Below are 23,581 nucleotides of genomic sequence, written 5' to 3'. Positions count from 1 at the left end.
AAATGGATAATCATAATGTGGTATATTTACACAATGAAATACTACTCAGTAATAACAAATAAATGCATAGATGAGTGAAAGAAGCCTAAATACACTCTATATGATACCATTTCTATGACGTTCTATATTAGGCAAAACTCATCTACAGTGATAGAAATCAGATCAGTGGTTGCCTAGAGGATGGGTGAAAGGGCCCACTGCAGGAACACACAGAGAATTTTCTAAAGTGATGAGTCATGATTACACATGTGTATATTATTCGCCAAACTCCTTAGAACTTTACACTTAAAATGAATGCACTTTATTACATGTCAATCATACTGCAATAAAATTGATTTAAAAATGAATCTGGTAATTCTTAAGTGTGAAAATGCAAGTATCCTAAGCAACTATCATTGACTCTTATTATTAATCAATAATAAAAGACAGTCTAAAGTTACTTGAAGCACCGATTATTTGGTGATAATTGGGCAAAAAATGTGATTACAGTACCCTACTTCTCACACAGTATCTTTTCAATGCAAATATGATAAAATGATTTTTTTTTAAATTCTAAGCACAGTCTCAAGATGTTAATGTGAATGAAAGTTGAAAGTTAAAAAGAACTGAAAAATGCTGATATAGAAGATGAAGTTTAAACTCAAAATCCTTATAACCTACCTTTCTAGCCAGCTTTGGACCCTCCCTGCTCTACACTATACAGTAACAACAAAACTTAATAATTGCCCTCACCAAAGAAGATCTACAGATGTCAAATAAGCACATGAAAAGATGCTCCACATCGTATGCCATCAGGGAAATGCAAATGAAAACAACAATCGGATACCACTACTCACCTATCAGAATAGCCAAAATTCAGGACACTGATAACACCAAATGCTGGTGAGGATGTGGAGTTACAGGAACTTTCACTGACTGCTGGTGGGAATGCAAAATGGTACAGCCACTTTTGTTTCTTACAAAACTAAACATACTCGTACCATATGATCCAGCAATTGCGTTCCTTGGTATTTACCCAATGGAATCAAAAACTTATGTCCACACAAAAACCTATGCATGAATATTCACAGCAACTTTATTCATAATTACCCAAACTTAGAGGAACCAAAACTCCTTCAGTAGATGAATGGATAAAGTGTAGTACATCCAGAGAATGGAATATTATTTAGCACTAAAAATAAATGGACTATCAAGCCATGAAAAGATGTGGGGATCCTTAAATGCATATTACTCAGTGAAAAAAGCCTATCTGGAAAGGCTACATACTGTATGATTTCAACTATATGACACTCTGGAAAAGGCAAAGATCAGTGGTTACTAGGGTTAGGAGGGAAGAGAGGGATATATAGGTGAAGCACAGAGGATCTAAGGTAGTGAAAATACTCTGTATGATACCATAATGATGGACATAGGTCATTATACATTTGTACATTCCCATAGAATGTACAACACCAAGAGTGAACCCTAGTATGAACTATGGACTTTGGGTATTTACAATGGGTCAATCAATGTAGGTTCATCAATTGTAACAAATGTACCTCTCTGGTGGGGGATGTCAATAATGGGGGAGGCTATGCATATGTGGGGATGGGAGATATGGGAAACCTCTGTACCCTCTCAATTTTGCTGTGAAACAAAAACTGCTCTAAATAAATAAAGTCTTAATTAAAAAAAAATAATAATTACCACCTCCCTGCTTTTCACCCTTACACACACACAGCTGTTCCATGTCTCCAAGATTTTCGATGTCTTCTTCCTTTTGCCTAGAAACATATTTCACTGAAATTACTTGTTTAATTAGCTCTTTACACTATTGCAGTAATTATCAATAGTTCCAATGATGAATAAAGCTGCTATAAACATCCATGCACAGGGGATTGGCTTTTTTTCATTTTTGTATCTCCTGTGCCCACCCAGTACCTAGGACACATACAAACCTCAGTTGGTGGCAAGCGACTGTTAAAGCCATTGGAAGTAACACCTAAGCCAGGAATTCCTAACATTTCTAATTCTGGGGAAATGCAGCAACGTTAATAACGTCTCTGTGAGCCTCCAGTAGGCTTTTTCATAACCTGAAAAAGAAGGCACAAAAGGAAAGGAGGGAAATATAGAAGGGGAAACCCAATGTCCCTAAAATGCCTATGACATAGGTTACCCTGCCTTTCCTGGATGACTCAACTCTTGCTCCTCTGAAATCTATTTTCCACACAGCAGCAGTAATGACAGGCACCATTTAATTAATTAAACGAGTTATCTTTGGTAAACTGATTAGAAGAGTGCCTGATACAGAATCAACACTATAAAAGTATCTGTAAAACAAAACAAAACAAAACCCCCATTTAATTCTCACAACAAGTCTGAATAGGTGCTGTTAATACTCTCATTTTATAGCTAAGGAAATCAAAGTATATAGAAGTGAGGTAACTTGCCCAAGGCACATAGCTAGGAACACAGGTATTCTGGCTCTTAATCACTATGCTTTACTGCTCACTGCCATTATATTAAAATTCAGTTCTCTTTGTATCCACAGTGCCTGGCACAGCAACATGCGCTACAGTCATTGCTCAATAAATGTGTAGATTGAAAGAAAGAAAGAATGAATGATTCAAACAAGTGATTCAAGAGGTTAAATGACTAGGCATCTTTTCACCCAAAACTATTATATTCTCTGGAGACTCTCTGGTCCAAAGATGAAATATGTCAGTTGTTATTTGTTACTTCTCCCAAAAGAGAGTAACATGACAAAGAGAGAAAGAGGGAAAATCTTAAACCTCAAAGAAACAGAAAGACAGTGCAGCAACAAAAAATGTATTACGCCCATGGTCCGTCTCTGTCCATCCTGGTGCCCCATCTGATGGAGGCGACAAAGAATATGGCCTGTGTGAATGAAAAAAATACTGCCTGCAACACTGTAAACAAAGGTTGTTGCAGCCATCGAGCCATCACATTATAGCTGCCCGTGACAGTGAGCCCTGAGGAAACTCAGGATGGAAGCAGCACGCCTGCCATCAAGCAGTCAGCCACCACAGCCACCTCCAGTGATGTACCCTGAGGAGACTCCGGGTGAGAAAGCCCAGGATACTGGCCCCAGATAGCTGAGGTGCATGTCAAAGGAATGATTTCAATGAGCCCAGACTTTTGCATCTTCCCATACACAGAAAAGCACTAAATTCCTTAACTTGAGATGTCTGGTTTTCTTTACTTAACAGTAACCTTTTGATGTTCTGACTACCTGGTCTTTGTTGCAAGAACTCCTATGTGTCCTGGCTCCTCCCTTACCCCTTCAGAGCAGACTCTCAGAGCTATCTGAGAGGCTGCGTCCCAGGCTTAAGTCCAATTTTGTCTGCTAAATAAAACTTAACTCTCGACTTTTAGGTTGTGCATTTTTTTTTTTTTTCAGTCAATACAGACCAAAGATGTTTCAGGCAGTACATGCCAGGACATACATCTGGGCCTCTTTTTATTGCTCTTAAGTTTCTCTTTCAAATATCTAGGTAGGCATTTGATCTACCTATTCCTGATCCCTCCAGAATTTGGCTTTTCCAGCTGGCTCTCCTGTGGACTTGATGGTTTATTGCAACCAGATTACAACTAGTTATACTAATTATCGTTTTAATTTGTTCTCTGTTTCCAAATTATTTGTGCTTTTTGTCTCTCTGCTGCAGTATGACTTTGTTAATGTTACTAGCCGTATTACTTATATCCTGTCTATTTTATAAGATTGTTGTCTCCTGCATTACCCCAGGCCCCCAACAAAATTAGTGATGTCTTGAGAGTTAAACCTATATAACTCTATACAGAATAATTGTAATAGTGCAACTCTAGGTATGGGAAGAAGCAACAAGGGAAAACATTTCCTGGATCATAATAAACTAGTAAGACGGCGGATCCAGAGAATTTTAAATTATCAACAGGGCCTAATCCAGAAATTGGCACCTTGAGTAGCATATCAACAGAATCTTTGCCTGATCTAGGAATGAGCCTTCCTAGCACTGTGGGACAAAAATCAGTCATGAAATGTCTCCCAAACGTTGGGAATTTATGACCAAGGGGAGGGACTGCGTGTGAAAAGTGTTGCCTGCCATTTTGGTAAACAAAGGATGTTGTAACCATCAAGCCATCAAATTACAGCTGCTCCTGACAATGAGCCCTGAGGGAACTCAGGATGGAGACAAAGGGGCTGACCCACCGCCAAGCCCTGAGCCACTGCAGACACGCCCAATGGTGCAGCCTGAGGGGACTCAGGATGGGAAAGAACAGGATACTGGCCCTAGATAGCTAAGGTGTGTATCAAAGGAACGCTTTCAATGAGCCCAGACTTGCATCTTTCCATACATAGAAAAGCCCTAAATTCCCTAACTTGGGATATCTGGTTTTCTATCATTAACGGTAATCTTTTGATGTTCTGACTACCTGGCCTTTGTCTCAAAACCCCTATATATTCTGGCTCCTCCCTTACCTCTTGGGAGCAGTCCCTCAGAGGTATCTGAGAGGCTGTCTTCTGGGCTTGAAGTCCTCAGAAAGAATGTCAAATAAAACATTTAGATTGTGCATATTTTCTCAACATTTAGATTGTGCATTTTCTTCAGTCGACAGCATCCTTATTCTCTCACTCCAGGATAAGCCCTTTTGCAAGCACTGAATTTGTATATCCGGTCTCTACTAGATCATGTCTCTACTTGCTCCCTTGCTTTCAAAATGTTTCGATCTCTTAATTTTTGCCTGATATTACAATTTATACCCTATCTGTTGCCCTCTTATCAATTTTCTCTTATTCTGCTGCTTCTTGCCCAATATATGGTAAGCTGTGCATAGCAACAGGCATGAAAACACCATAGTTTTGTACAAGGGGAGAAGGACATTATCTAATTCGTTTCTAAGACACTTCCTAAAGGCACTGAGTATTTCCTTTGGTCTTCTGTCTGAAATGTTCCACTGAGTCTGACTCTACTGGGAACGTATCTTATGAAGGTCCATAAGTCTCTGGATATTCTACCTCTTGAGGATAGTTAGCACATGCCTACCATAATTATCCTCCTACTGAACTGCAAAATTCTTAAAAATAGGGATCGTTTCTTATTCTTTATCCTAGTATCAATGATTCCTAATCATAGTGTACATAGTAAACACTAAATGAATATTTTTAAAAACAGCTTCCTTTTATTTCTGAGCCTCCTGAAACCAAGTTTGTTCTGATTCAATCAATCAAGTATAGATAGTTTTCCTCAATAAATAATTGTGCATTTACTCAAATACAATCATTGGCTACTTTGTTGCCTAGTCACATGGCTTTACAAAATGTTTCTATAGTTGAGCATCTATCAGCTTGCCTTTCTACTTCTATCTTGAAAAAATTCTCAGTAAGATTGATCCTTGAAGCAATCTTTAGAGACACATTCTTTGTATCATATACTTTTCTCAGTCTCTGTGTTTTTGCACTTATTCCATCTCCTTGTTTCTGGAATGTTAGTCAGTTTCCTACCGTTATATCACATTAGGACCAAACTGATTCTTCTTTCTCAAATTGTATTTAGTGGAGAACCTTGTTTATGACTTTTTGAAAGCTGAAATAGACCATGTTACTGGTTATCTTTATAGAACAACATCCTATTATACTTTTCTGATATTCATCAATTTGCCTAGTCCTTTCAAGAACATTTACTGACCACTTTGTGTCATGTACCAGGCAAGGCATTAGGAAAACAAGAGATGAAATATATATATCCTTTTAATCAGAAGAGCTCAGACTGAAGTAGAGGGAAGAGGAGACACAAGTAAGGAAGCAAATATAGAAATAACGCTATTTTTTTCTCTCTGTGTTCCCACAGGACTCTGTGATCTTTCTAGGATCGTTCAGAGCCTGGATTTTTAAGTCACATAGACCTGGATCCAATTCTTTTTTTTTTTTTTAACATCTTTATTGGCGTATAATTGCTTTACAGTGGTGTGTTAATTTCTGCTTTATAAAAGTGAATCAGCTATACATATACATATATCCCCACATCTCTTCCCTCTTGCATCTCCCTCCCTCCCACCCTCTCTATCCCACCCCTCTAGGTGGTCACAAAGCACCGAGCTGATCTCCCTGTGCTATGCAGCTGCTTCCCACTAGCTATCTATTTTACACTTGGTAGTGTATATATGTCCATGCCACTCTCTCACTTTGTCCCAGCTTACCCTTCCCCCTCCCCGTGTCCTCAAGTCCATTCTCTAGTAGGTCTGCACTGGATCCAATTCTTAACTCTGCCACTTAAAGAGTTGTGTGATGAGAGTCAAGGTTTTCTCCTTTGCAAAATGGGATAATAACCATTTATTCCTTGCTGGGAGTAGATGAGACAAAGTGCTTAGTTTGGCAATACATGACAGACAATAAATGGTGTCTGAGATTCATAATAAGGGGGCATCTAGCCTGGGTGAAGAAGGCTTCCTGGAGGAGGTGACTCTTGAATTGAATCTTAATCAATGAATGAATAGGAATCAATGAATAGGAAGGGGAAGGAATCAAGATGGAATCTTAGAGAAAGGTTAAGTTTTCACACCAGCATTGAGAACTTTTCATGATCCAGTCTCTACCTATCTTAGCAACCTCTTCTCCCTTAACTCTCCTAAATGAACCCTTCCTTCTATCCAGGCTGGTTTATTCACTCATCTCAGAATACGCTTACTTATTTTCTTTTCTCTATTTCTCCTTAAGCCATCCCTGGTTGTGGCACTAGCCTAAAGCTTGTCTATAAGAGCAACATAAGTTCCACCTTCTTGTAATTGATCAGTCTGGCCCCCACCAATGCCTCCATTCTTTCACCTTTTCTAGCACAGGGTTAGATTAACATACCTCTCTACACACTTCCTTTGTCCTCCTATTACATTCATGCTCATCACAGTCCTTAACCATCTGCACCTCTGCACTGAGATTTAACTTTTTACATGTGAATGTCATATCTCCATCGGAACATAAATTCAATGAGGGCTAGACGTCACATAATCAAAAGAGAAAATAGGGGGCTTCCCTGGTGGCGCAGTGGTTGACAGTCCGCCTGCCAATGCAGGGGACACGGGTTCGTGACCCGGTCCGGGAAGATCCCACATGCCACGGAGCGGCTGGGCCCGTGAGCCATGGCCACTGAGCCTGCGTCTGGAGCCTGTGCTCCTCAACGGGAGATGCCACAGCACTGAGAGGCCCGTGTACCGCAAAAAAAAAAAAAAAAAAAAACCAAAAAATAAAAAGAGAAAATAGGGCAAGGATACAGCACTTTATTCTCAGCTCTATTTGGCATATGAAGGGTCAGAAAACTGTTAGCACCAGTCTCGGGGTTAAACACAAAGCACACGGCAGGTCTGTAGAGGCTTAGATGCTTGGACTTTATGAGGTTTTTGTTTTTAGGTTCTCACCTTGATACGCTGTCAGCTCTGTCAATAGAAAACTATAAAAACTTTCCACTGCGGATTGTGTTAGTCATAGGATGCCTCAAATCATTCTGGAAATAAGGCATGATATAACAAAATAAAGGTCAGGAGAAAGGCTGGGAGCCAACTCCTTAGACATAGCTACTATAGTGGGAGGTAGTATATGGAACACTATAATCAACAGATCTGGGTTAAATTCCTGGCTTTTGAAACTTACTGGCTTTAGAACTTGGGCAAATCCTTAACCTCTCTGAGAGACAATTTCCTCAATTAATAATGTGGATTAATCACCATTCACGGTGGTTGTGAAGAAAAAAAATTTATATATATATAAAAAGTAACTAGCACACTGCCAGAAAGAGAATACTTCCTTAATTATTCATTATTAAAACATTGTACCAACCCATTACCCTCTGCAACTCCTTTAAAGAAAGTAGAAAAATAGAGATTCTGTTCCCTCTTTAAAGGTGGTAATCGGGAGCAACTTGCCGAAACTCACTGATAACTCAGTCCTGAACAAGGAATCCTAATATCCAACATGAAGTAGGGTTGTCTTTATGGCCAATATGTACCTGTTACAGTGAAAAAAAGCTAAATTAGATTCTTGTCATACTTCTTAGAGTAACTGAGTCTTTCCAACATTAAAAACTCTCAATTTGATAAAAGTGGGAGGCTTCGAGACTATAATCAAGCTGGATGCCCATAGAAAGAAGAGTGTTCCATAAAGGATAAAAAGTAAACTCTTCAAACCCTTGAGGGCATTTCATTTGAGATTGTGATTGATTCTTCAGACCACCTACTGCTGGTTCAAAATGGCAGGAACCATAAAACAACACATGGCCAAAGAATCATGAACTCTTGGAAGTGGAAGAAACTTACAAAGTCGTCCAGCCTAAGCCTCTCCTTACATGGCTGAGGAAGTAGGCATAGGATATATGTCAAGCTATGTACCAAGCTTTCTTTTGCCTCACCAGATACTCACTTCATAGTCATAACTTCCCCAAGATTTTATTTCCCTTGCAGTAAGCAAGATCAGACAGAATAGGTTCATTTGCCTTGCAAAATGGGCCTAAACACTGGAATTACCCAAGACTCTTGCCCCTGACAGAACACTGACACAAAAAGGCAAAAGTATGTACATCCTTGAAGTTACCTGATTAAACTATCAGGTCCCTACAAAGGACGCTGTACTGAAACAAAGAGTGACAATGCTGACTACAAACAGAGATGCATACTTGGAACTATAGGCTTTTCATATTTCTTCTATAGAAAGAAAGAACACTATGGGACTACCAAAATTACTGGAAGCTTCTAGTGGTGATAACTGACTTCTTCCCTATGCATCTTCATGATGGCACAGTGAGGAAAAGCCGAGTTAGACTGTGAGACTTCTTAGGAATACCACATACCAGGTAACTAGCTTTGGGAGGTGATAAACAGAAACTTGGAACCTTGTTAAATGAACCAATCAAACTTCAAATGACTGTTTTTATCCAAGTTTGTGGCTCTACTCATCTAAACTTTTAAGTTTATCAACTTATATGAGTAAAACATGAAAATGCTTAGAAAAAATTAAAAGTCACTAGGTGAATAAATTCATTCATTTTTGAATAAATGCACATACAAAACAGAAATGAAACAACTCTGAGGTGAGACACATTAGCATATACAAGTATTCTTAATCAGTCCTTTAACGTTTGTCCTAATTCTAATAATGCAGAAAAATGGTAACACTAGGAACTTCAGGTCTGCAAGATCAATAGGATCAGAAATTTCAGTGAATAGTGAGCTGAACATTAATCAACACTGTTATGTAAATACCAAAAAAGGTGAAGTGATATTACACTAAACTTTTAAAATATTTAGTGACTGGAATATGCAAGAGAATATCAGAGTTCTGCTCTGCTCCAGTCAGGAGATCCTGAAAATACTGTGGATACTGCAGCAAAAGGACCATGTCAAAATACATTAAGTTCTTAAGCAAGAGACAAGAATCAAACTTCAAATCACATCACAAGAGAGCTAATGTAACAACTAGGGATATTTAGGCTGTAGAAGAGACAAAACAGGAGAACAACCAGATGCCTTTAAATACTTGCAGGGCAATCAGAAAATGAACTACCATTGTTTCAGTTGGCCCTAGGAGAAGAACAAGTACCAATGGATGAAAAGTACAGAAAAACAGATTTTGGTTTAACAATAATTTTCCATGTTAGCCTCAAGTCAATAACCATTAACAGGGAGAGAAGGAGAAATTTACATAAAATAAGAAAAATGTACCTAAGAGACTTGGGCACACTGAATGAGCCTTTGACAAAAGTTTAGGAGATCGTATGAAGCATGACATTAAACCATGCAGATTAGTAATAAATTACACTCTCATAAGTAAAGCTGATTTCCAATTTTTTTATAACAAGAAAGAAGACAAAGCATGGATGATTCAGAAAGCCGTATTTGGGCTTCCCTGGTGGCGCAGTGGTTGAGAGTCCGCCTGCCGATGCAGGGGACACGGGTTTGTGCCCCGGTCTGGTAAGATCCCACATGCCGCGGAGCGGCTGGGCCCGTGAGCCATGGCCGCTGAGGCTGCGCGTCCGGAGCCTGTGCTCCGCAACGGGAGAGGCCACAACAGTGAGAGGCCCGCGTTAAAAAAAAAAAAAAAAAAAAAAAAAGAAAGCCATATTTTATGAAAAATAATCTATGAGTGGTGGTCAAGCTACTGCAAAATTCCAGATGGGAAAAGATGGACTGGTCTAAGTAGTGACGATGGAAACAGAAAGGAGTGAAAGACTTAAAAAATTATTTCCGATAGAGTTCATGGTACTTGATGAGTTGTTGGAGACTCTTGAAATAACAGTATTTAGCAGTATTTACTGTGTTAACCTAACCATTTATCTACTAACAATAAAAACAACAATAGTAGTGAACACACAGTGCTTAGCACACAATGTTCTAAATATTTTACATAGATTAACTGATTTCATTCTCATAACCAGAGGAAGCGTACTCTATTATCATGCACATTTTACATATGAGAAATTAAGTCTTACATCAGTAAAGTTAGTTAATAAATATCAAAGAACTAGTAAGAGGTTAGATACCATTTTTGGACCTACATAAGCCCAAAGCTAAAGCTCTTAATTGATACACTAGACAGCTGTAAAGGAAAGGCAACAAAAGCCAAAGTGGGCAGCATGTAGTACTATTAAGAGCCTAGTGGAGTGAAATGCATCAGGAGATAAAAGCACTGTAGGTGAAAGTGAGGATTTGGTAGTATCGGAATCACATGACGGGCTTGTGGGAAGGAAGGAAGGGATGAAAAGGACCAAAGAAACATCTGTATTGAATCCAAATTCACAGAGGTGGGAATTAACCTTTTTTTAAAAAAAAAAAAAAGAAAAACCAAAAAACCTTGGATAATTTTGAGGCGAAACCAGCTTTGGGAACATCTGTAGCAGATCTCTAAGGTTTCTTTCTGGTTTAACATTCCAGTTGACCGTCTAAATGAATTTCCCAGAAATGAAAGGAGGGAGGGAGGGATACTAGCACCAAGAAAACGGCTATGCATTTACAGTACACACCGTTTATGCTCCCATTTTTACTAAACTGTCTCTCATAGAAACAGGGATAGAGCAGGCAAACGGAAGGAAGGGTGTGGTGTTCATGGGTGCTGGCTAAAAAGCAGGCTTTCCCCCAGGATTTTCTAGTACCGTTAGCAGAAAGAAACTTCCTGACTATAAATATATGTGGTAACCCGACTGCAAAATGAGGTGGATCCCTCAGATCCGTCTCAGGCTAACGCTGGATGCCAATATAGCCTTCTATGTGCTCACAAGCGTTGCAGCAAATATCTCGGTTGGGGCCTGCCTTCTCCAAGGCCAAAAGAATCTGGCTCTGCAGAAGAGGTGTCCACTCTGCAATTACAGCCTCAAGTACCCTACTCCCAGCGATGATCATTTCTGCACATACCTGAGGGTCCTCTAGTGAGATTGATCTCCTCCTCAGTAACCAAGCAATCTACTCTTCCGTTCATATTTTACTCTTGTCTGGCTTCCCAACCTGGGTCAGCGAGGGCTCGCGCAGGCGAAGGTGAAAATCACCCCGGCGGTGGCCACAGCATCGCACTTTCGGTTTCAGTAGCCCCTGAACCGGAAGAGGAAGCAAGGAGAGCGGCGAGCGCCAGGAATGCTGGGAGTCGTGGTTCTGGCTGCCGTTCTGAGGCGTTATCTCACCTGGTGGTCAAAACAAACTGTGAGGTGAGTAGGGAGCGCATTTCTATCCTGGGTAGGGATAGGGAAGGTAAGAAACATAAATGAATTGATATTGTCAAGGAAAAATGAAAACTAAGATCTCCTGCCATCTCAGAAAATCTTACTGAATGTAGAAAAAAAATTATATTATTCAGTAAGCCCTGAACCAGACTGGGATGGGTGTCACAGGCAATTGCTAATGCGTTTGCAAAGAAAGAATCTCACCCTTTTTTATAGACAAGCAGATACAATCCATTACGTGCATGTTCTCATGTAAGAGTACTACGTAACCACACCGGTTGCTATACCTTCTTTGGTAGGTCACGCTTGGGGTAGCCATTTGTGTTCGTTAATTGCCATTATCGAAGGGAAAAAGAAAACTTTTCTATTTCTGTGACAAGAAGGTACTTTTAGCTTGGAGCAACGAGCCTAGGCTAACTTCTATGGTGCGAGGATATGGGGCACTATCTTCCTGGATGTTTAGATTTCAAAGAGTTGGCTCCCAGGACCTTAAGAAAAACTTTACTGAGTTGTACCTGGTAAGAGGCTTGTTTAGCTTTTAAAAAGACTTATATACATATAAAAGAGACATAGGAAGGATTTATAATTACAAATTTGTTCAAGAAAATTCTCTATGAAAGGGGAGAGGGGTAAAGGTCTCTTCCTTTTGGTAACAGGGAAAACAGGGAAAATTCAATGTTTTTTTTTTTTTTAAAGTCCCTGCAGTAAGACTGGTAAACACAGTAGCTTCTGGTTTGATTATTTAATCTGAATTGGAATGGCTTAATTGGAATTGAACTTTTCAATCTTCCATCAATCCCTGTGGTCTGACTCCAGGTGATTTCTCAAACCAGAAGCTACTGTGTTTATCAAACAAAACAAGAAAGAGGCAGATTCAGCAGGAAGGCCTCTTATTTGCCAATCCTGAGAGAAGTTAATATGCAATAGTGGAAAGAACACAGGAGGTGATGTTAGAAGACCTGATCTCAAGTTTCAGCTCCATCTTCCAGTTGTCTGGCTTTGATCGGGTAACCTAATATCTCCCAACTGTGTTTCCCCATCTTAAAAAGGGCATGATAATAGATCTTTAAAAATGTTTTTGAAATGAGTAAATGAGATGAAAATTTTAAAAATGACTTCTCAACTTCAAACTCAGATTCATGCCATCCTCAACTTCCAGCCCTCCTAACACGTGTTAATTGAATGAGTGAATAAAGTGAAAAACAAAGTATGATAAGTGAAAAAAAAAGTAAGTAGGTGATATTGGAATGCCAAGAGAGAAGACATCAGATAGAAATAGGAAAAGAAAATCAGGAAACTTATTAATGAAGAAATGTTGAAGAAAAATAAAAGTTTCTTGTAGACTATGTGGGGGTAGGGGAGTCACTAATCTGTACCTGGGAAGATTGCCCTTTTCACCTGAGCCCTCAGTTTCAAAAGAAACACAAAGAGCAGTAAAAGAAAAAAGGTCACCAAATAAGTTTAGGAAGTGCTGGTAATAAGTGGAGTGACAGATAAGGCATGTAAATTGTCTTTATACCTTAATGTAAGTATAGTTTTTAAGAATGAGGAAACTTTAATATGTAGGAAGGCAGATAACAGAGGAAATAGGAGTTTCCACTAAGAGAAAACAATTGAGAAAAGCTATGGAATCAGGGTAATCACGGTGTTAATGAACACAAGTGCATGTGCCTGATGACGCACAGTGAGGCCAAACAATACCAAAATGTCGGAGCTTGGAGCAGAGAATGGTTTATTGCAGGGCCATGCAAGGAGACGGGTGGATCATGCCTTAAAAAACCCAAACCCCTTTATAGGAAAGGTGAGGGAGGGGCGTGGTTAGTTGTTGCAAACTTCTTGGTGTCAGATCCTTTGTTCTTGAGGTCAGGTCATGGTCAAGTGATGGTGTTCCTGTAAATCTCCACCAAACAAATGTTATTCTCTGTTCTGACAAGAAAGGGCAAGGTCCCAAGGCATAACTTTCACCTTTCACCCTCCGAGGTCCAGGTCCTAGCTAAGAGGAGGGGATCCCTGCGGGGGCCAGTTTCCCTGCCCAGGAGCGTTCGTCTAGCACCCAGTCTGGGTCCTCCCGCCAGTACCCAGGCCCAGCTAAATAGGCAGATCTCAGCTGGCAGTGCCCTCAGGGCCAGGTCCCCAGTCCCTGCCCAGCCATCATCACTGAGCGAGCCAGGTGCCCAGGACCCAATTGGTCCTCAGGTGCCTCAGGCTGCCTAAATGGGGGGTAGGGAGCCAGGTCCAATGGACCGCAACCCATGCAGACTGCCACTGCCATTAGGTTGCAGAGGTGGGGATGGGGGAGAGGTTCATCACCACCTCAAGGCCTGGGACCGGCCAGCGGATGACCTTGGTGAGGCCTATGGAGCCCTGCAGGACACAGCCCCCTGCCTGTTCCCTGGGCCTCCCAGCTCACCTGCCAGCCTGAGGCCAGGTGAGCTGTAGGGCCCAGGGGGAGAAGGCCAGGATCCGCCTCTTACCTAACTCTCTGCCTGGTGACCACCACACCCGAGGGTTGGCCTAATGGGCCCCCTAACCACCATGCTAGTGGTCTTGCAGTAATGGTTGCCTGGTAACTGCCACCTGCCAATGGCTGCACGCCCTACTCTATTACAATTCCCCCCTTTTCTTTGATATTCCTCAATCTTGAGGAGAACATGTAGGTATGTTTTGGATAGAGTGGTTAATCATGAACTTGGCAGAGGAACTCAGTTTTAGGGGGACTTGGTTTCAACCTCCAATTCTGTTTCATCCTTCCCCAAGTCTTTCAGGGAATGGGGTGATGACCACTCTAGCTACTTCCTGCTAAAATGGGACACAGTCCTACCTTGATTTGGGGCATGGATACCGAGTTGGAAATAATCCCAAGTTCCAAGTCCTGGATCCAAGTCTTGTATAAGAAAGATCTCATTCCCTGGGGAATTCAGGAGAATAAGCCTGAAAACCAGTATGGACCTGGCATTCTGGGGGAGACTTGTTGCCACAAAGCCAGACTCATAGAAGTATAATTTACCAAATTGCTTTAAGTCACGAGTAACTTGAGGGGAAGGGCTTCCCTATATCTAGAGAACACAGATCAAAATCAGTAATATTCCAGACAAAACGCATAACCATTATAACCATATATACCAGTTTACTCCGTAACCAATCCTTTTGTTATCTTTTTATGAAGCCATCAGGTCTTCCATTAGAATTTTAAATTTCTTACCCAGTTCAGTGGTATAATCTGAACTTTATTAGAGACCTGCACTTATCAAAAAAGTCCTCCCTATGAATCTTCTTGAAGATGAAGCACTTTTGCAAAGCATCAGCTTAACTGTCTATTAAAGACTTAAAAAGGCAAGGTTAAAAATCTGATCACAATGTGTTGACAAAACTGAATCAATTTGCTATGATATGACCAGAGTTATGGCTGATAGATTATACCAGGACATATCTACATTTCAGAAACTTTATATAATTTCTAGAATATCTATAGTAGTAACATTTATCTGTACAGTATAATAAAGGAAGGCTTATTACTCCTTTGACAATGCTTCCCATGTAATTCAATGTACCAAATAATACTAGTTAAATATTCCTCCTTGAGATGCCTTAGGGGCCCCCTAACAAATCCCAAAGTTAGCTGGAGGTCAAAAGAACTTTAATTAAAATTTGATATTTGGGAAGTTTGCCAAAAAGTTTCAAAACACTTGGTCAAATAAGATCATCAGTCACTGTAAGACAATACTTGTTTCTTATCCACAGTGAGAAGAGAACTTAAAAGCAAATACAGATCACTTAAAGGAAGGAAGTTTATATAACCTGTTATCAAAAGCAGCATTCTAGGTAAACTTGTTCTCTTAGCAGAGAGGAACCAAATCTAGTCTCGCACCAGCTTACTTTTAATATTGATAACAAAATCCATTTACCTAAATTTAATCTAATCTCAGCCTGACCATGCATAAAAGTCCTTTTTTACTCAAAACATATATCCTACTTTCCTACTGTAAACTGAAATGTTCTTAAAAATATTTTAGTAGCTTTAATTACATATTTAGATTAGAATCCTCAACTCTTAAGTACCTTAATTTTTAGTGAAAACTAAGAGGCAAGTAATTGTGAACTGTTTGTCATACCAGCATTTTCTGATTGGAAACTTATGCTTTGGTTTTCCTCTCCTAAGAAGGCAAAGGTAGGTAAACTTAGATTTGCCCAGCAACCAGTGTTCCAATATTTTATCCTATTTGAAATGATCTAGATGGTCAATGAATTCTTGCCATTTAACTTAGTTCAGTTTCAAGTTACCAGTTTGGAGAGGCTATTTTAGATAGACTTAAGGTTTCATTATATCAAGTTATTTTTCTTGCTGACAAATTTGCAACAGATATAAGGTCTTATTTGATCTCTAAATAACCTAGGTACAACAGAAGTATTATACTTAACAAGCTTAAGCTAGCTTCAGTGCCAGATATCAATTCAGTACTGAACATTTCCCAGGTCATGAGGACCTGAAATTCATTTTGGCCGACTTTCTAAATATTAAAAAGTATTTCATTTGTAAGCACTTACTTTTGAGTCAATTAAATAGAGCTCACTTAGGGGGCTTCCCTGGTGGCGCAGTGGTTGAGAGTCCGCCTGCCGATGCAGGGGACACGGGTTCGTGCCCCGGTCCGGGAAGATCCCACATGCCACGGAACAGCTGGGCCCGTGAGCCATGGCTGCTGAGCCTGCGCGTCTGGAGCCTGTGCTCCGCGACGGGAGAGGCCACAACAGTGAGAGGCCCGCGTACTGCAAAAAAAAAAAAAAAAAAAAAAAAAAATAGAGCTCACTTACAAGTTAACTTAGCTGTAATATAACTGAAAGTGGTCCAGTTCTGGAGAATGCATCTCAAGGGGCTGCATTCAGGAAACAAATTTGAGTTTCCCATAGCCAGCACAATTACACACAAGACAAATGCAAACATACACACAAGGAGCAAAATCTAATTCCTGCAGGACAAAAACAAAAGGGTGAAGTTCAACAATTTCCTCAACTTTTTCAAGCAAAGATCCCTCTTTTTAACAACAAACAACATGCAAATGGAAAGATAGGGAATCATGGCTGCATATGTCGTGGCAATTGATCTGGCAAATGCAAAACCAAAAAGGAAAATAACACCAAAAAACAGTTGGAATAAGTTAAATTTACTTAGTTAACTCCAAGCTTTCTCCTAGAAATATTTTTATTTTCTCAGGGTCAGAATTCTGAAAAAAAAGTATTTCATCAAACCAGCTTTCTCTAACTACATATGCAAAAAGAACAAGTTTTGGAATTTCAAAAGGGTTTCATCTTAACCAAATTTCCTCCAGAGTCTAAAGAACATAGTGGCCACACAGTGGTAAAAAAATCTTCTTTCTTACACCCTAGGGGTGTAAGCTCTATAAGATGGAATAGAGCTCTGATTATCATGGCAGGTGTTATTAAATATCAAACAAACAAATGCAATGCAAAATGGTCTCTCAGGATCACAGTTCCCTAGCACCAAAAAGGAGATTCCCACCCACTGCAAAGGGAAAATCCCAACCAATGTTCCAACACAGGTGAAACCCAATGCAATAGGGAAGGATACCTGGTGTCATCACTTGTGAGCTACATTATTCACCAAAGACGTCTCAACTAGCCAATAGAAGTACTGATTCACACACGTACAACATAACAAATAACAAACATGGTCCCACAAACAAAAGCACAAACCAGAGTGGCTCACCCCAAGATGACACACACAAACAACAAATAAGCTACAGTCACACAGACAGAAAATCAGAGGAGGTGTAGTCTAAAATTCCACTTCCACTCACAGATTGAGGCCTACAAACAGAGTGGCCCAGCTCTCAAAAGTGAACAGACCTAAAGTGGCTCACTTCCTGCAAGGGAAGCAGCCCAAATGGAGTGGAGAGAAATCCCGGCCTGAACAAGGGGGAGCGACTTACCCCAAGTGACACCAAATGTGGACCGTAGCTCTGGATGTTTGTCTGCTCCAAACAGCCTTGTGCTGTGGGGCGGCTGGCGCCTGTCAGGGAGAGTCCCTCCCAGTTCCCTGGAGCAAAATGAGCTCCAGCAGCTGCTGGGAGCTTGGGAAGGGGTTGCCCCTGGCCGGGGTCAACCTGCCATGGGAATAGACCTCCTGGCTGGCTCACGATAATGAGCATTTGGGGAAAAGAAAATAGAACATAATCTATGAGCGAAAAAGCAGAATGGGTTGGTAGGTGATGACACAAAAAATAGGCTACAAACAGATCATGAAAAAAACCCCACCAGTACAGAGATATACACTTAATTCTATATGCGATAGGCTAAGGAAGTTTATTTCTTTCACATTAAAGAACTCTGGAAGTAGACAGTAGAGGACTGATGTTGAGGCTCCTCAGTCACCAGGCATCTTAAATTATCATGATGAAAATAGAATTCCTAATCCCCTATACCTCCTTTAGTCTTTCCTCTTCCTGGGTAACTGGATTTGCCCAATTCAAATAAAAATATTCAGAATAATTCTTTTATTTTCCCCAGCTTCTACTATTTATTTTTAATTGAAGTATAATTGACTTACAATATCATATTTGTTTCAGGTGTACAACATAGTGATTTGATATTTTTATATGTTATAAAATGATCACCACAATAAGTACAGTTACCGTCAACATACAAAATTATTACAATATTATTGACTATATTCCCTATGCTGTACATCCCCATGACTTATTTATTTTATAACTATAAGTTTGTACCTCTTAATCTCCTTCATCTATTTTACTCACCCCAAGGCCTTCCTCTCTGCAATCACCAGTTTGTTCTCTAAGGCTGTTTATATTATGTTTGTTCATTTGTTTTGTTCTTTTAGATTTCACATATAAATGAAATCTTATAGTATTTGTTGTTATCTTTCTGATTTATTTCACTTAGCATAATACCCTCTAGATTCATCCATATTGTTGAAAATGGCAGGATTTCATTCTTTTTTATGGTTAATATTCCATTAAATGCACACATACCCACACATATATCTCACACATCTTTTTATCCTTTCATATATTGATGGACACTTAGGTTGTTTTCATATCTTGGCTATTGTAAATACTGCTGCAATGAACATAGGGGTGCCTATATCTTTTCAAATTAGTGTTTCTGTTTTCTTTGGAAAAATACCCAGAGGTGGAATTCCTGGACCGTATGGTATTAATTTTTTGAGGGACTTCTATACTGTTTTCCATAGTGGCTGCACCAATTTTGCACCACTGTTGTCCCACCAACAGTGCACAAACCTTCCCTTTTCTCCACGTCCTTGCCAATGCTTGTTATTCCTTCTTGTTCATTTGTTTTGTTTTGTTTTTTGCTTTTGTTTTTGTTTTTTGATGATAGCCATTCTGACAGGTGTGAGGTCATATCTCATTGTGGTTTTGATTTATATTTTCCTGATGATTAGTGATGTTGCACATCTTTTCATGTGTCTGTTGTCCATGTATATGACTTCTTTGGGAAAATATCTATTCAGGTTCACTGCCATTTTTAATCAACTGTTTGTTTTAATTTTTGATGTTAAATTGTATGAGTTCTTTGTATATTTTGGGTATTAACCCCTCACTGGATATATCATTTCCACATATCTTCTTCTAATAAGCAGGTGGCCTTTTGTTCTGTTGATAGTTTCCTTTTCTGTGCAAAAGCTTTTTAGGTTGATTAGGTCCTATGTGTTTATTTTTTCGTTTCCCTTATCTGAGGAGACATATCAAAAAATGTTGTTAAGACTGGTATCAAAGAGCATGCTGCCTATGTTTTCTTCTACAAGTTTTATGGTTTCAGGTCTTACATAAGTCTTTAATTCATTTTGAGTTTATTTTTGTGTATGGGGTGAGATAGTCCACTTTGATTACATGTGCCTGTCCAGTTTTCCCAACACCATTTATTGAAGAAGCTGTCTTTTCTCCATTTATATACTTGCCTCTTTTGTTGTAGATTAGTTGCCCATTTAACCATGGATTCATTTCTGAGCTGTCTATTCTGTTCCATTGATCTATGTGTCTGTTTTTGTGCAAGTACCATACTGTTCTGATTACTGTAGCTTTGTAGTATAGTCTGAAGTCAGGGAGCCTGATTTTTCCACCTCTGTTCTTATTTCTGAAGATTGTTTTAGCTATTTGGGGTCTTTTGTGTTTCCATACAAATTTTAGAATTATTTGTTTTAGTTGTGTGAAAAATGCCATTAGTATTTTGATAGGGATTGCATTGAATCTGTGGATTGCCTTGGGTAGCATGATCATGCTATGATCATGTTATGCATGATCATGCATAACAATATTAGTTCTTCCAATCCAAGAGTATGGTATATATTCCAATTTTTGTACGTCTTCAATTTCTTTCATCAGTGTCTTATAGTTTTCCTGAGTACAGGTCTTTTACCTCATTTGATAAATTTATTCCTAGATATTTTATTTTTTATGTGATTATAAATGGGATTGTTTTCTTAATTTCTCTGATAGTTTGTGTTAGTGTATAGAAATGCAACAGATTTCTGTGTATCAATTTTGTATCATGCAACTTTACTGAATTCATTGATGAGTTCTAGTAGTTTTATTAAATTTTTTTGGTGGTGTCTCTAGGATTTTCTATATATAGTATCATGACATCTGCAAACAGTGAGTTTTGCTTCTTCCTTTTCAATCTGAATCCTTTTATTTCTTTTTCTTGTGTGGTTTCTGTGGTTAGGACTTCCAATATTATGTTAAATAAAAGTTGCAAGAATGGGCATCCTTGTCTTGTTCCTGATCTTAGAGGAAATGCTTTCAGCTTTTGACCACTGAGTATGACATTGACTGTAGGTTTGTCATAAATGGACTTTATATATTGAGATATGTTCCCTCCACACTCAACTTTGTTGAGATTTTTATCATAAATTGTTGTTGAATTTTGTCAGAAGCCTTTTCTGCATCTTTTGAGATGATCATATGATTTTTATTCTTCAGTTTATTAATATGGTGTCTCACATGGAATGATCTGTGGATACTGAAACATCCTTACATTCCTGGCACAAATCCCCCTGGATCATGGTGTATGATCCTTTTAATGTATTGTTGAATTCACTTTGCTGATATCTTGTTGAGGATTTTTACACGTATATACATCAGTGATACTGGCCTGTAATTTTCTTTTTGGTATGGTGTCTTTGTATGCTTTTGGTATCGGGGTTTTTCTGGCCTCAGAATGAATTTGGAAGTGTTCCTTCCTCTTCAGTTTTTGGAATAGTTTGAGAAGGATAGGTGTTAACTCTTAAGTATTTGGTAGAATTCCCGTGAAGCCAGCTGATCCTGGACTTTTGTTTCTTGGGAGGTTTTTTATTACTTATTCTATTTCATTACTGGTAATTGTTCTGCTCATATTTCGTATTTCTTCCTGATTCAGTCTTGGGAGATTGCTTCTAGGAATGTATTCGTTTCTTCTGGGTTGTCCATGTTATTGGCATGTAATTGTTCACAGTAATCTCTTATGATCTTTTGTATTTCTGTGATGTCAGTTATAATTTATCACTTTTCATTTCTGACATTATTTATTTGGATCCTCTATCTTTTTTCCTTGATGAATCTGGCTAAAGGTTTATCAATTTTCTTTATCTTCTCAAACAGTCAATTCTTACTTTTATTGATCTCTTCCATTGTTTTTGTTTGTTTTTACATCTCTATGTCATTTATTTCTGTTCTGATTTTAATCATTTCATTCCTTCTACGAACCTTGGGTGTTGTTTGTTCTTCTCTGTCTAGATCCCTTAGGTGTAAGGTTAGGTTGTCTATTTGAGATTCTTCTTGTGTTGCTACAAACTTCCCTCTTAGAACTACTTTTGCTGTGTTCCATAGATTTTGGATCATTGTGTTTCCATTTTGTCTCCAGGTATTTTCTGATTTCCTCTCTGATTTCTTCAGCACCCATTGGTTTGTTTACTAGCATATTGTTAGCCTCCATGCAGTTGTGTTTTTGCTTTTTTTTTTTCTTGTAGTTAATTTCTAATCTCTTATAATTGTGGTCAGTAGAGATTATTTCAATCTTAATATATATCAAGATTTCTTTTGTGGCCTAGCATGTGATCTATCCTGGGGACTGTTCCATATGCATTTGAAAAGAATGTATATTTAGCTGCTTTCAGATAGAACTTTCTCCCTGTATATATATATCTTAGGTTCATCTGGTCTAATGTGTCATTTAAGGCCAATTTTTTTAACCAATTTTTAAATTGATTTTCTTTCATGATGATCTGTTCATTGATGTAAGTGGGGTATTAAAGTCCCCTATTATTGTATTACTGTCAATTTCTCCCTTTATGCCTGTGAATATTTGCTTTTTTGTATTTAGGTGGTCATCTGTTAAGTGCATACATATTTAAGATTGTTCTATCTTCTTCTTGAATTGATTCCTTGATCACAGGTAATGTCCTTCTTTGCCTCTTGTAACAGTTTTTATTTTAAAGTCTGATTTCACTGACGTAAGTATTGCTACCCCAGCTTTCTTTGATTTCCATTTTCATGGAATACCTTTTTCCATCCTGTCACTTTTCAGTCTGTGTGTGTCTAGATCTGAAGTGAATCTCATGTGGGCAGCATATATACAGGTCTTGTTTTCATATCCATTCAGCCACTCTATGTCTATTGATTGGAGCATCTAGTCAATTTGGATTTAAAGTAATTATTGATAGGAAAGTAATTGTTGCCATATTGTTAATTGTTTTGGTGTTGTTTTTTTAGTTCTTTTTTGTTCTTTCCTTCTTCTTTTGCTCTCTTCCCCTGTGATTTGATTACTTCTTTTATGTTATGTTAGATTCCTTTCTCTTTTTTGTGTGTTTATCTACTATAGACTTTTCATTTGTGGTTACCATAAGGTTTATATATAATGACATATATAAACTTGATTATATTAAGTTGATGATCTCTTAAGTTTGAATGCATTCTAATAACCCTCCCTACATAGGAAATTTTATTTCCCTACACCCATGTTTACTCTCTTTGACATCATATTTTACATCTTTTTATTTTCTGTATTTCTTAACTACTTATGGTGGATATAGGGATTTTACTACTTTTATCATTTAATCTTCCTACTAGCGCTATGAACGGCTGTTCTACTATATTTACTGTATGTTTTCTTTACCAATGAGATTTTTCTTTCACAATTTTTTTGAAAGTTTCTTTCTTTAATTTAATCTTTATTTTATATTCAAGTATAGTTGATTTACAATGTTGTGTCAGTTTCAGGTATAACAAAGTGATTCAGTTATACATATACATATATCCATTCTTTTTCAGATTCTTTTCCCATATAGGTTATTACAAAATATTGAGTAGAGCTCACTGTACTATCCAGTAGGTGCTTGTTGATTATCCATTTTAAATATAGCAGTATGTATATGTTAATACCAAACTCCTAATTTATCCCTCCCCCCACTTTTCCCCTTTGGTAACCATAAGATTGTTTTCTATGTTTGTGAATCTGTTTCTGTTTTGTAAATAAGTTCATTTGTATCATTTTTTAGATTCCACATATAAGTGATATTATATGATATTTGTCTTTCTCTGTCTGGCTTACTTCACTTGGTATGATACTCTCTAGCTCCAACCATGTTGCTGCAAATGGCATTATATTATTCTTTTATATATATATACATATACAAATACATATATACATGCACACACATATATATATACATACATATATACATATATATATATACACACATACACATACATATATATATATATATATATATACACCACATTTTTTTTATCCATTCCTCTGCCTATGGACATTTAGGTTACTTCCATGTTATGGCTATTGTAAATAGTGCTGCAACGAACACTGCGGGGGGTGGTGCATGTATCTTTTCGAATTATGATTTTCTCTGGATATATGCCCAGGAG

General features: G+C 38.4%; 1 protein-coding gene across 4 annotated transcripts in view; it reads right to left on the bottom strand.

Moving 5' to 3' along the window:
• Window positions 1–11,538, bottom strand: part of SYNJ2BP (synaptojanin 2 binding protein) — a 51,818-nt gene extending 40,280 nt beyond the window's left edge. For all 4 annotated transcript variants that reach the window (XR_013825363.1, XR_013825364.1, XR_013825365.1 and 1 more), the window contains exon 1: window positions 11,371–11,538. Coding sequence is in view for 1 of the 4 variants with exons in the window: in XM_079908340.1 (XP_079764466.1) it covers window positions 11,371–11,434 (64 nt within the window). In the remaining 3 variants the exon portion in view is untranslated. The remainder of the gene's footprint in view (window positions 1–11,370) is intronic.
• Window positions 11,539–23,581: the final 12,043 nt, after the last annotated feature.

This window comes from Stenella coeruleoalba (assembly GCF_951394435.1).
Source record: "Stenella coeruleoalba genome assembly, chromosome: 2".
Taxonomy (NCBI): Eukaryota; Metazoa; Chordata; class Mammalia; order Artiodactyla; family Delphinidae; genus Stenella; species Stenella coeruleoalba.
This window is presented reverse-complemented; position numbering and strand designations above follow the sequence as displayed.